The sequence below is a fragment of the Xyrauchen texanus genome, chromosome 10 (assembly GCF_025860055.1).
Source record: "Xyrauchen texanus isolate HMW12.3.18 chromosome 10, RBS_HiC_50CHRs, whole genome shotgun sequence".
NCBI classification, from domain to species: domain Eukaryota; kingdom Metazoa; phylum Chordata; class Actinopteri; order Cypriniformes; family Catostomidae; genus Xyrauchen; species Xyrauchen texanus.
The window spans coordinates 21,729,768-21,743,528 of NC_068285.1; the positions used below are offsets into that span (position 1 = coordinate 21,729,768).

Consider the following 13,761-nt stretch of genomic DNA (forward strand, 5'->3'; position numbering starts at 1 on the left):
ACTTATTTTCCTCACTGTAGATCAGATAGCAGCAGCTGCCATGTTTGTGTGCTCTACATTTCACTTAGTGATTATTAACTTATTAGCTCTAGTTCATAAATCTTGTAATTCCATTGAGAAAAGCTTTTTGTCAGAGACCCTCCCTCAGAGGAAGATTACAAACTCTGCTCAAACACATTTACAGTACTACAAACAAATTGCTATGGTATCCATGAACAGTGACTGACTGTCATTAAACTCAAGTGTTTCAATGACGTAAGGGTTATTATGTGATCGGCTTACAAGGTGCACATTATCCATTTTGACTGTAAACAGACTCAAGGTTGTAATCTCTGCTTTTTATTAATGTACTTATGGTACCTCCATTCATTATGCTGTTGATGTCACCATTGACTAAGCCCACAGGATAGTTCTGCAATTTGATGGCCACGGCCTCCAGATGAATCACAGCCTGCTCCAGTCGCTCAACCAGTGCTTCCATAGCAACAGTCCTGTGAAAACAGAGAGATCAAACTCTTGGTCTGTGCTAATTGGGCGTTATGGCCCATGAAAGCTGTTAGATTTGTTGGGAATTCATGACCTGAGTACCAGCCCGTTCAATAGAACAGTTTCCGCTTTTAGTTTTCTGTAACGGTCACAAACACAACAGTGTGTAACCCAGAGATACATGGCAATAAAACTTTTAAAGAAAGTTTTATTAAATTTTTAGTGAATTCTTTAAGGTGAAGGTGAGGTAAGGTTTACAAAAAAAAAAAACAATACTTGCAAACAATACTTTTTGTTTACATAAAAGGATAGTTCAACCAAACATGTTTCACACAACCTAATTTTGTTTCAAACCCACATGACGTTTTTTCTGCCGTGGAACACAAATTAGATGTTAGGCAGAATGAAAGAGAATGACAGCTTCAGTCACCTTTCACTTACATTGCATATATTTTCCATACATTTAATGTGAATGGTGACTGAGGCTGTCCTTTTGCCTAATATCTCCTTTTGTGCTCCACAAAAGAAAGTCATATGGATTTTGAACAAAATGATGGTGAGTAAACGATGACAAAATGTTCATTTTTGGGTAAAGGATTTATTTAAAGAATATTCTTAATCTAAACTAAAAAAAAAGAAACATCCCTTTTTCACTGGACAAAAATACAGGACACTGTATTTTAAAGATAATTTTGTAAAAATCCAAATAACTTTACAGATATTTATTGTAAAGGGTATAAACAATGTTTTCCATGCTTGTTCAATGAACCATAAACAATTTATAAACATGCACCTGTGGAACGGTTGTTAAGACACTAACAGCTTACAGACGGTAGGCAATTAAGGTCACACTTATAAAAATTTAGGACACCAAAGAGACCTCTCTACTGACTCTGAAAAACACCAAAAGAAACGATGCCCAGGGTCCCTGCTCATCTTCGTGAACGTGCCTTAGGCATGCTGCATGGAGGCATGAGGAATGCAGATGTGGCCTGGGCAAAAAATTGCAATGTCCGTACTGTGAGACACCTAAGACAGCGCTACAGGGAGCAAGGATGGAAAGATACACCTGCACAGGATCAGTATCCGAACATCACACCTACGGGATAGGTACAGGATGGCAAGAACAACTGCCCGAGTTACACCAGCAACACACAATCCCTCCATCAGTGCTCAGACTGTTTGCAATAGCCTGAGAGTGGCTGGACTGAGGGCTTGTAGGCCTGTTGTAAGGCAGGTCTTTACCAGACATCACTGGCAACAACGTCACCTATGGGTACAAACCCACCTTTACTGGAACAGACAGGGCTGTCAAAAGTGTTCTTCACTGATGAGTTGCAGTTTTGTCTCACCAGGGTGATGGTCGGATTCGAGTTTATCGTCCAAGGAATGAGCGTTACACTGAGGCCTGTACTCTGGAGCGGGATCGATTTTGGGGTTGAGGGTCTGTCATGGTCTGGGGCGGTGTTTCACATCATCATTGGACTGAGCTTTTTGTCATTACAGGCAATTTCAATGCTGTACATTACAGAGAAGACTAGGGTTGGGCGATGTCCCCTAAATTGGCAGTTGACGATGTTGACAGTAAAACATGACGATGGACGATGATATCGTCGGTGGGGGGGGATTATAATTTCATATAATTTTCAAAAATTATATGAAAAATTATAATTTCGTTATTTTACTAACCCAACTAATGACTCGTCGACGCTTTATCAGTAGGTTGCACGACACGTGAAGCATTTTTTATTTTTTTTAGCTTTCACTTAAGAAGAGTTGTGCACTATTTATTTTAATATATCTCTTTACATAAATACTATTTTCCACTTAAAAACTATAATTTCGTTATTTTACTCACTGATGAGCAAAAGGTCGAGGCAGAAATGACCATGTACCTGCAGGAAATGGCCATTGATGGGGAAGAGGACCCGCTGACTTGGTGGAAAACGAATGACAAAAGGTTTCCGTTCATGGCAAGATTAGCACGGAAATATCTGTGCATATGTGCTACCAGTACTCCATCAGAGCGGGTCTTCAGCACAGTGGGTAGTGTAGTTACTCCAATCTGCAGCTTATTAAAACCAGATAAAGTGAATATGTTGGTATTTCTGGCCAGAAACATCGAAATTTAAACATGGTCTATGGTGAAAGATATTAGATTTCTTTACGCATTTTTCGCCCTCCGTTGCGGAGCTATTCGATTTTGCATATTATTTTTTTTAACGTTCATTTGTGTAGTTCATATGACCACTTTACAATATTTCAATAACATAATTTATTTTGTAGCCTGTGCTGAAGTTAATTGTGCTGCTAATTATAAGTGAAATGTTAATGCCGAGTTTCGGTCTGAGTGTTGTTCCGTTTTCTTGTTCTTTATTTGTTGTTCTTCTATGTTTTAATAAATGTGTGTTATTCATATTCACCTTGTTTCTTTCATTTGATTTGACATTATGAATTTATGGCCAAGGAAATTTTTCTTTAAAAGTATTAACCAGACAAAAGTTATTTGACGTTCGCTGGTCTGGGTTTATCTTAGGGGGCTTTCACACTAGCACTTTTGGTGCGCACCCCGGTTCGAATGACGTCAGAGTTCGGTTCGTTTGGATGATGTGAACGCTGTCTTCCGAACTCGGGTGCGTACCCGCGAACCGTACTCGGGTCTGTTTAAAAAGGTGGTCTGGGGTACGGTTCATGTGAACTCCAGTACGGTTCGCTGCTGATATGAACGCAATCGAACCAAACCGCGGAAGTGAACCGCTATTGATGACGTATAATGTGGTCGTCAGTCTCACACGCGTCACTTTCAAAATGTGCGGAAAGAGTTTACTTTCGTGCGTGCGCGTGCGTGTGTGTGTATACACTTACCTTGACGAAAACGGGATTGACGCACACGCACTGCAAGCAGAGAGATGATTTCTGCTTGCCTTCGCAAAAATTGTTTTCAGCGGACAGCCCGCTGTCTTTTGAACGATTTCAGTATTTTTGCGGCAGACAGACGCAACTGTGTTTCTGTATCTTGATGTTGAAAACAAAACCAAAGGTTAAAAAAAAGAAGAACAAATGTGAACCGAGCAAGTCTATTCATTGAATTTTGACGCCTTTTCATTTCGCGGTTATCAAGCAACATGATTACGCACCAGCTGCAGCTTGATGACGCAAGCGTACCGCGGTTCGGATACAAATATAAAATGTGAACACAGTCAATCGGGGGCAGGGGGGAGGGGGGAGCAATCGAACTTGGGTTCGGAACAGGCAATCGAACCAAGTGTGAAAGCCCCCTTAAACTGCCGCTTCAGTGTACAAGAGCTGTGACAATGAGCAAGATTTTCTGAGACACTACAACTACTAATAATTAATTAATAAAGGCTATTTTCTTGTAGCCTACAACATAAAATATTTTAATCTAAATGTACAGTGTAAGACATGTAAAAAAAGACAAGAAGCTAACAATGTCAAGATCAATATTTGTGTAGCCTGCCTGATACGGTATTTTCACAGACTAACACGTCACGTCTCTGGCATATACCACAGTATTTAAAATAGCATATATGCATTAGTTATATTCTCAATTTAATTTACAGAGCAATCCCTGCAAAGTTTTTAGGTTAACTATAGAAGAGACTAGTGAGTCACACTAGCAAGACTCGCAAAAGGGGGCGTGGCATCACAATGGTGGCTCTACATCGTGATGTTGGTCAGCCATCACGATAGACGATGATATCGTCCATCGGCACAACCCTAGAGAAGACATCTTCCTCATTGAATAGCCTTCATTCCTCAAAACAATGATTGACTGATGAGTTTTTAGAGAAAGCTGTTTCTTTTCTTTGCCATTTTTTACCTAATATTGACATTAGGACATGCCAGTCTATTGCATACTGTGGCAACTCAAACACAAACACAATGTTAAGCTTCATTTAACAACTATATGGCTTTTAACGGTGTTTGATATAATGGCAGGGGATTTTCTAGTACCAAATTAGCAATTTAGCATGATTACTCAAGGATAAGGTGTTTGAGTGATGGCTGCTGGAAATGGGGCCTGTCTAGATTTTATAAAAAAAATAGTGATGGTGCTGTTTTTTACATCAGTAATGTCCTGAATGTACATTGTGATCAGATGAATGCCACTTTAGTGAATTAAAGTACCAATTTCATTCCGAAACAGCAAAATCGATACATTATTCCAAACTTTTGGCTACCAGTGTACATTCATTAGCTAGATATTTAGAGAAAATGTCATTAATTACTTTCTTATGCCAGGAAAGAAATTGAATCTAATAACCCAATATGATTTATATAACTGAACAATAATATCATCTATTGAACCATCTCTCTGATCATATGAACTGGTGCTGTTCTAAAAACTGCCCTTGTCTCTATTCAATAAGAAATGGTAATCTTGTCTATCATTTCCAGTACAATTCTTTCTTAATTATTAAGGTTTCAACTCAAAATATTGGCAGGTTAAAAAGAAGTGAAAGAGAAAAAGAGTGAAAGTAAAGAGTCTGTTATAAGCAACCCAGCAGTGTGCACCATGTAATAAAAGTGCATTGTGCAGTGCTTTATCGATTCAAAAGTCCACATTGGAAATTTGCAATTCAAAATTCAAATGTAAACCTTATTTTTATTTGAAAATTATTATATAAAATGTATGAAAAAAAACTGCATTTCTAGGTCAATAAACAAATAAACACATTTGTGAAATTGACCATGTTAACTCAAGTATGAAAGCTCAGATTTGCTTTCCTCCATTGAAACAATGGAAGACACTATGGAACATTCTGAAATCATGCTGGGATCACATGGCTCATCAGGTTTTGCACAAAAACCTGATGGAGTCCATGACAGCTCAAGTACATGCTGCCATAAAAGCTAAATGCTAAGGAATTCTGAAACTCATGTACATTTTTCAGTTCAACTCCTTACTAAAGTGTTTATGCTGTTTTGTAAAGAAAAGAAAATGTATAAAAAATTGGAAAAAGCTAAATCGAAGCATTTTCACAAGTGAACTCAAGACTTTTGAACCCCATATATGATCAAATCTAAGTTAAGTTCATGAATTTTGTCATGACAAACAGAGTACAAGGAAATTCTATAGAGCTCACATCATCCTACAAGCGACACTGGACAAGCTGGATTAGAATTTGAGCACCATCACACAATACAACATCATAAAATAGCACTGAGTAGCTAACAGCACAGCACAACCACATGGAGGCAAGCACTGATTCATTCACCTGCACATCGAAGAGAGCACGGATAACAAAAGAGCTGCATTTAACATGTAGCTACTAAAAGAACATCTCTCTCTCTCCCTGACACACATCAGCAGTAATTAATAGTTACCCAGTGTGGAAACGCTCACGTCATCTTGTTATCTCTATAGACTAGAGAATTCTCTAGGCCCTGCCAAATGCCTAACCTGGGACTCAGTTGGCTTTTTCAGAAAGGCAGAATAAACCCTGAGCTTGTGACACATTCACACAGCAGCAGAACACAGTTGTCCATCCTGTTTGAAGTTCAAAATACAGTTCTGTTCATTCACAGTTCAGATATGACAGACATTGACATCTGCATTCAATAAATGAAGTGACTCCCTTAAAGGGACTGTTCACCCCCCCCAAAAAATTCTGTTATCATTTACTCACCCCTATTGCAGACCCAAATAACATTCTTTCTTCCATGGAACACAAAAGGAGATGTTAGACTGAACGACAGCCTCAGTCACCATTCACTTTAATTGCATCTTTTTCCCATACAATGAAACTGAATGGTGACTGAAACTGTTCTGCCTAACATCTCCTTGGGTTTTCAACTAAAGAAAAAAATCATGAGGGTTTGCCATTATTTTTGCAATTCCAAAAATTACACACTTTACACACAGCTTTATAATTGGACTTTTGCACCTTTCAGTCCATGTCTGTTTGCTTTAAATAAGTATACTAATGTATTCCTAAAAGAAAATAAAACTGTCTTAGCACATTTACACATTTTAAATTCACAGACTTTCTCTTCTGAAAAATACTAATGTTTTTGATTGTGAGTCATCCAAAACATTGTTGACTACACAAATTTTTGTCCAATCAAATCCTCTCTAAAACGAGAATGTTCCTCCCCTTGCAAACAACCAGCAAGTTGCAAATCATTGTTAATGACTGTGACGTACCTAAAGCCTATTGGTTATTTAAAAAAAAAAAGAGGAATGAGCCTTTCAAAATGTCCCACCACAACTTCCTATTTCAATAGGAAATACGTCAACAAAAGAAAGAAAACTACTCGTCAAGCCATTTCATGGGGTCTTTAAGGTAAAATAATAAGGTAAAAATGGGTAAAACAAAAGAAAGTGACCCATTTACTTTTTAAGTTCATAAGCTGAGGTTAATGCTGCTTCGAGAACAACATCAACAGCTCATCGCTTACTGCCGCATCTGGTACGCTTCAGGGACACGTCACCGTGCGACTCATGCTTGCAGAGGGAATGGTGTAATATGTTAATACGTGTGCTAAAACAAAAATACACCACTCACTCCTCGCTCACGGAGGATGTATGAACCCAGCATTATGTTTGTGGCTAGAAGTCTGCGAGTATATACATGCAGCACAGCTGTACTGAACAAATATTGCAGAACTCCCTACAGTTTCTTGGTACTCTTATCTATTTCTGAATATCTATTCTCAGCTTCATAATGCAGTGCAATGCTTCACCTAGACACATGGAAGAGGGGGTGATTGGGGGCATGAGCTTATGTGGTAAATAATAGTGTTAAAAATAATAATATGAATAATAAATCTTTTAAAATACTTGTTTCAAGTTCTTAAAATGTAATCTTTGATTCCAATTTGGTTGCATACCAAATTTTATTTGCCATAATAAAAAAATATATATATATATATATATATATATATATATATATATATATATATATATATATATATATATAGATATATATACACTCACCTAAAGGATTATTAGGAACACCTGTTCAATTTCTCATTAATGCAATTATCTAATCAACCAATCACAAAGCAGTTGCTTCAATGCATTTAGTGGTGTGGTCCTGGTCAAGACAATCTCCTGAACTCCAAACTGAATGTCAGAATGGGAAAGAAAGGTGATTTAAGCAATTTTGAGCGTGGCATGGTTGTTGGTGCCAGACGGGCCGGTCTGAGTATTTCACAGTCTGCTCAGTTACTGGGATTTTCACGCACAACCATTTCTAGGGTTTACAAAGAATGGTGTGAAAAGGAAAAAACATCCAGTATGCGGCAGTCCTGTGAGCGAAAATGCCTTGTTGATGTTAGAGGTCAGAGGAGAATGGGCCGACTGATTCAAGCTGATAGAAGAGCAACTTTGCCTGAAATAACCACTCGTTACAACCGAGGTATGCAGCAAAGCATTTGAGAAGCCACAACACGCACAACCTTGAGGCGGATGGGCTACAACAGCAGAAGACCCCACCGGGTACCACTCATCTCCACTACAAATAGGAAAAAGAGGCTACAATTTGCAAGAGCTCACCAAAATTGGACAGTTGAAGACTGGAAAAATGTTGCCTGGTCTGATGAGTCTCGATTTCTGTCGAGACATTCAGATGGTAGAGTCAGAATTTGGCGTAAACAGAATGAGAACATGGATCCATCATGCCTTGTTACCACTGTGCAGGCTGGTGGTGGTGGTGTAATGGTGTGGGGGATGTTTTCTTGGCACACTTTAGGCCCCTTAGTGCCAATTGGGCATCGTTTAAATGCCACGGCCTACCTGAGCATTGTTTCTGACCATGTCCATCCCTTTATGGCCACCATGTACCCATCCTCTGATGGCTACTTCCAGCAGGATAATGCACCATGTCACAAAGCTCGAATCATTTCAAATTGGTTTCTTGAACATGACAATGAGTTCACTGTACTAAAATGGTCCCCACAGTCACCAGATCTCAACCCAATAGAGCATCTTTGGGATGTGGTGGAACAGGAGCTTCGTGCCCTGGATGTGCATCCCACAAATCTCCATCAACTGCAAGATGCTATCCTATCAATATGGGCCAACATTTCTAAAGAATGCTTTCAGCACCTTGTTGAATCAATGCCACGTAAGAATTAAGGCAGTTCTGAAGGCGAAAGGGGGTCAAACACAGTATTAGTATGGTGTTCCTAATAATCCTTTAGGTGAGTGTATATATATATATATATATATAAATAATGTACAACATAACATATCAAGAAGTTTTCTCAGGGTTACACAACATGACCTGAACAAAATTTGCCTTTTCATGAAATGTCCAAAAGTACTCCACACTCAGTCTTAAGGGACTAAAGGTGTCCACTCTGTTTAATGGTTATTGTCAACATAACCAACAAAATGGCTACCTTGTTGTTGTTGTTGTTGTTGTTGTTTTAAACTTTATTTGTTTTCGGCTTTTTTTAAAAACATAAAACAATCAACAGAACTTAATAGAACAAATAATACATCAGTAAACATCTCATGACGTCGTAAACACAATCCATTTTTCCCAGTATCACAAATATTTATCCACATTTAGTGAAAAAGTAATTCTCTCCAAGCTTTGAACATTGGTCACAATATCCATCCAATCAGTCTTTGTTGGAGGCTCGGTCTGTAGCCATTTCCATGTTACAGCTTTCTCGCTGACTGCTAATAATATCTTTAATAGATATTTGTGAGCTGCTTAGTTGCCTATATAGATTGTGGAGAGAGAGCAGTCAATTCAATCACCAAAAATTTATTCCATGTATTACTTGTATTACCTCCTGCCAGTATGAGCGAATGGCTGGGCAGCTCCAAAATATATGAAAATGATCTACCAACTGTTCCCCACATTTCCACCAACACAGACCCCTTCCTGTCTCGCCCGTCTGAACAGATTTTAACCTAGTGTTTACAAAATGACTGATCAAAATCTGGCAACAGAATTCTGTCCAAAGGTACAGATCATATATTCAACCAGTCTTCCTCTGATATGGCCAGACCAGATTTTCTCCCATTTTAAATCTAACCTTATTTGTTGAATGTTTCTTAATGGACTGAATAGTGGAGTATAATTTTGAGACACGTTTCTTATCGTCTTTGTTTTTATAGATGTCAATAAATATGTCGATTAAATTGGTATCACATTTCCCCATAGATCTTATCTCATCATTGAAATAAGTCCTGGTTTGTGAATCCCTTAACCATATATATCCAACATTTTCTGAAAGCTATCTAATTCTCCCTTTGATGATGCTAACTCTATACACCTACATGATAGTTAAACCGCATGACTTGATTTGGTGGGCAAAAGTGTTTTTAAATATGAATCATTCATATTTTAAAACACAATTGTTTCACTTCTTATGTTTTAAGAAGTAATAATAAAAGGTTATTCTGCACCACTCATGCCAACATTCCTTTTTTCAAGAATAGAGCTGGAGGGAGTAGTGGAGCGGCATGATTTTGCTTGTTCCAAGAGCGCTCCACTAATGTTCTAACATGGGCAAAACACCTGTTAACGGACCTTAATGCAATAAATCACCACGTGTTAAGCAGTGTTGAACATTGTTGGCATGAAGGAAAGATGGAATCTCTGATATAACCAGAAAGAATTTGATAAAAAAAAAAAATACTAATTTAAAATCTAGCAGCACTTGGTAATGTTCGACCTATAGTGCGAAGGTTACTTTCACTTTCTGTTTTCACGCTCTCTATTATTGAGTTAAGCTTGCGGTAAAGCTGACTTAACTACATGCTTGTGTCTCATCTCTTTATTCTTACAGCAACTGGCATTTAGTGAAAATTAATGATGGGATGGCGAAGTAGAACAGGAGTGGGGAGGTGATAGCCACGATCAAGGGTTTGTTGTGGAATCCTAAAAGACATGTCCAGAAAACATGATGATAATACATTCACACATGGAGAGAAAATCTAAAGGTCAGTAATACAGATATTGCCTATTAAATATTTTGCATAATCATTTCAACATTCTAATCTAATGCATCTCAATCTTAACTGTAGGCTATGTCCCGCATTAAATAGAATTGAACTTTTAATGATGTAAAACACCAACTGATCTAATCAACATGTTAATATTGCGTAGTTTGATTTTAATCGATTGCCATCTAAATTTATTTTAGTGCCAAAGGCTAATTTATACATTTTACATTTGCACATGAAGAAGCTCAGCAAATGCGAATATAGGAAGATTAAAAATCTTTAAAAATTCTGACTATTCAAACTATTAGACATATAGTTTTGATAGTCTTATCTAGTTTTGATTAAAAAAAAGTGTAGAACATTCTAAGAATGTATTTTATTTTTCGTTCACAGAATTATAGGGCAAGGTTCATTAAAAGAAGTGCAATAATAGAAAATATATGCAATATTATAATACAATATTATAATACATATGCCTAATAATGTTTTTCTTTTTTTGTAATTTATTTATTTGATTTAATTTCATGTTTTGTTTTTGTTCTGGTAATTTATACATTTTTTTCGTTTGGTAATTTATATATATTTTTTGTTTGTTTATTTATTTTTGCATGCAGCAATATATTTAATTGATCAAACCCAGATAATGCTGCTAATATGTTTCAAAATAAGATATACAATAATTTAATTTAGTCTTGGGCTAATGTTAGTGTTCTAATAAAGCACGTTGTAGCTTCTCTTCTAGTATTGTGTATTTATTTTCATGTAATACACCTTCGGCATGGAAGGTTGTGATATTAAAAAGCATAGTGAAATAACTTTACAGTGAAGAGGTAGTTAGGTGCCCATTTTGCCAAGGAGCGAACACGGAGCGAACACTCCACTCACATCTGTTGCCAACCCTTACTTACTTTAAAATCAACAGTAACATTTACCGTACATTTCCAAATGTAACACTTAAAATACAAGGTTACAAGAGAGCATCTTAAATGGTAGTGCGTATCAGTCTCACACAGCTAAAGTAAAACAAATATTATAATTAATATTATTTTAAATAGTCGTGTTTGTCGCCTATCTCGCGACCAGCACATGGCTGGATGCACTGATAGGACAACTGACAGATCCAGCGAAAAGATAGCGCATCCTGCCCTCTGACACAACACACCACAGAAAACACAAAACGGTGCTAGTTTGATGGTAACCTTTGTTGTCAATTGTGTTTTAAAATTAATGCCAGCACAGCGAATGCGTGTTTCCACACAAAATAACATGCACTTTTCAATGAGTACCTCCCACCAGCTCCGTTGAGCGCGCGACCAGACATCTATATCTGATCTTCCCCCCACACACATTAGTAACTTTTAATCAAACACATAACAGCACACGAGTCATTCTTAACGGAATATTACCTCTGATAAGGGATCCGGGTCTTTTTCTCACACTTTCTTGAGAAAAAGCTTTGATGTGGATCGGCTATGCAGGTCTGCTCTTGGTGTCCCAGCTCTCCCCGCTGCCATTCAACTGAGCAGCCGGTCAGCACGCTTCCGGAACTTCCATATTTGGCAAAGATGAATCAGAGAACGCTTTGGTGAAAGCAAGCCAGCTTGATTTAGAAGCTTTCTAAGAAGTCTTGATAAATGTATACGGAAAACAGAAATATCTGTCATTGAATATATTTGCACGTGCACTTTATGAAGGAATGTGTAGGTCTTATTTAGTTTGTGTAGTCTCAGTTGGTTCTGTGTTTGTCCTATGTTGTTTTATGTAGCACCATGGTCCTGGAGGAACATTGTCTCGTTTTGCTGTGTACTGTAGGCTACTAACTGTATATGGTTGAACGACAATAAAAACCACTTGACTTAAAGTGCTACAGGAAGCGTGGGGTGAAATGTCACCTGAGTATGGACAAACTGACAGCTAGAATGCCAATGATCTGCAAAGCTGTCATTGCTGCATATGGAGGATTTTTTGATGGAACTCTTTGAAGTAGTTTAAGAAGTTATGAACATGTTTTTTCATATTGTAATAGTAATTTTTCTCATTATTAATGTCCTGACTATACATTGAGATCAGTTGAAAGCCTCTTTGGTGAATAAAAGTTCCAATTTCTTTCCATAAGAGCAAAATCTGTATATTATTCCAAATTTTAGGGACGACGGTGTGTGTGTGTATATGTATATATACTGGAGAGAGAGAGAGATTGCACTCACAAAGAGCAATTCCTGGACAATTTTAGAGCATAGTATATCTGAACAAATGTATATTGAACATTTATATTATTATTTTTCAGGCCTTGTAACCCTGGGCATTACAACAACTATTGGTTTTCTTAAGTTGCATTAACTCTTGAGTGGCTAATTATCTATGCTCCACATTTAGTTCTTTTGATACCACATAACAGATTAGATTATCCAGTAATGCAGCTGTCAACTGTTATCAGTCGTCAATGTCTCCTGATTCAGAATCAATCCCAGTGGTATTTTCTTCCCACTATCATGCCTGACATTTGACAGTCATCCCTAGTGATGTGTGGTGGAAAGTTTCCACCACTGTTGTGTCATAATCGTACCGAGATACGAGCCTGCGTCAGGTTACACACCGGGCAGAGATAGAACTTACCCAAGAACAGACATGTGCACAGACTCGGCCCTTTGGCATTTCTTATTAAGTAGTGAAGCCTTGAATAATTAATGGAGACCCTACAGATCTCAATTATGTGTGTTGAAAGGTATACAGGTGCTGGTTTGGTTTGGTTTTAAGTACAGATCAAATATGGGTGCTGTGAGAGTTATATTTCAATATAGGATCAATTTACAGGGGATTTGAGCCTGCATCAGAATTTAGGGCTGGTTTATAGTCATTACCTAAAGTGCTATCTTCTGAACACTAGAAGATGGGTACAGCTAGGTCAACATGGTGGATGTCAGATCAATGACAGTGATTTGGCAAACACATTGCTCAATCTATCCCATATCCAGAATCATCAGGACATAAGGTTGGCAAACACAAACGGTCTATATAACCGTTGAATTAGATTTAATAAGGCTGCATGAGTTTAACAGACATATTCATTATTCAACGGTCCTATGAGATCAACATTTAATCATACATGTTAGTTCAGCTCTTCTCCCTTCTATGTTTCATCCTCACACTCTGTTGAGATGGAAAGCCCATGATGTGTGTCAAATTAATATTAGTTTTGAAATTAACCTCTTATTTTTGCCTCAAATTCTTTTCAGAAGTTCCTCTGACTTCATCAAAACCCAGTAGAAGTCTGTTCAATAAAGTTGAAATTTTGTTCTCATAAGATTAAGAACATTAAGTATCAGTCTGATGCTTTAATGGTA

General features: G+C 37.6%; 1 protein-coding gene across 1 annotated transcript in view; it reads right to left on the bottom strand.

Moving 5' to 3' along the window:
- The window catches only part of LOC127650898 (adenylyl cyclase-associated protein 2-like), a 51,559-nt gene extending 39,612 nt beyond the window's left edge, over positions 1-11,947 (bottom strand). Inside the window, exons 1-2 of the mRNA XM_052136540.1 lie at positions 11,824-11,947; positions 361-491 (exon numbers count right to left, since the gene is read on the bottom strand). Coding sequence (XP_051992500.1) covers positions 361-481 — 121 coding nt within the window. The 5' untranslated portion in view covers positions 482-491; positions 11,824-11,947. The remainder of the gene's footprint in view (positions 1-360; positions 492-11,823) is intronic.
- Positions 11,948-13,761: the final 1,814 nt, after the last annotated feature.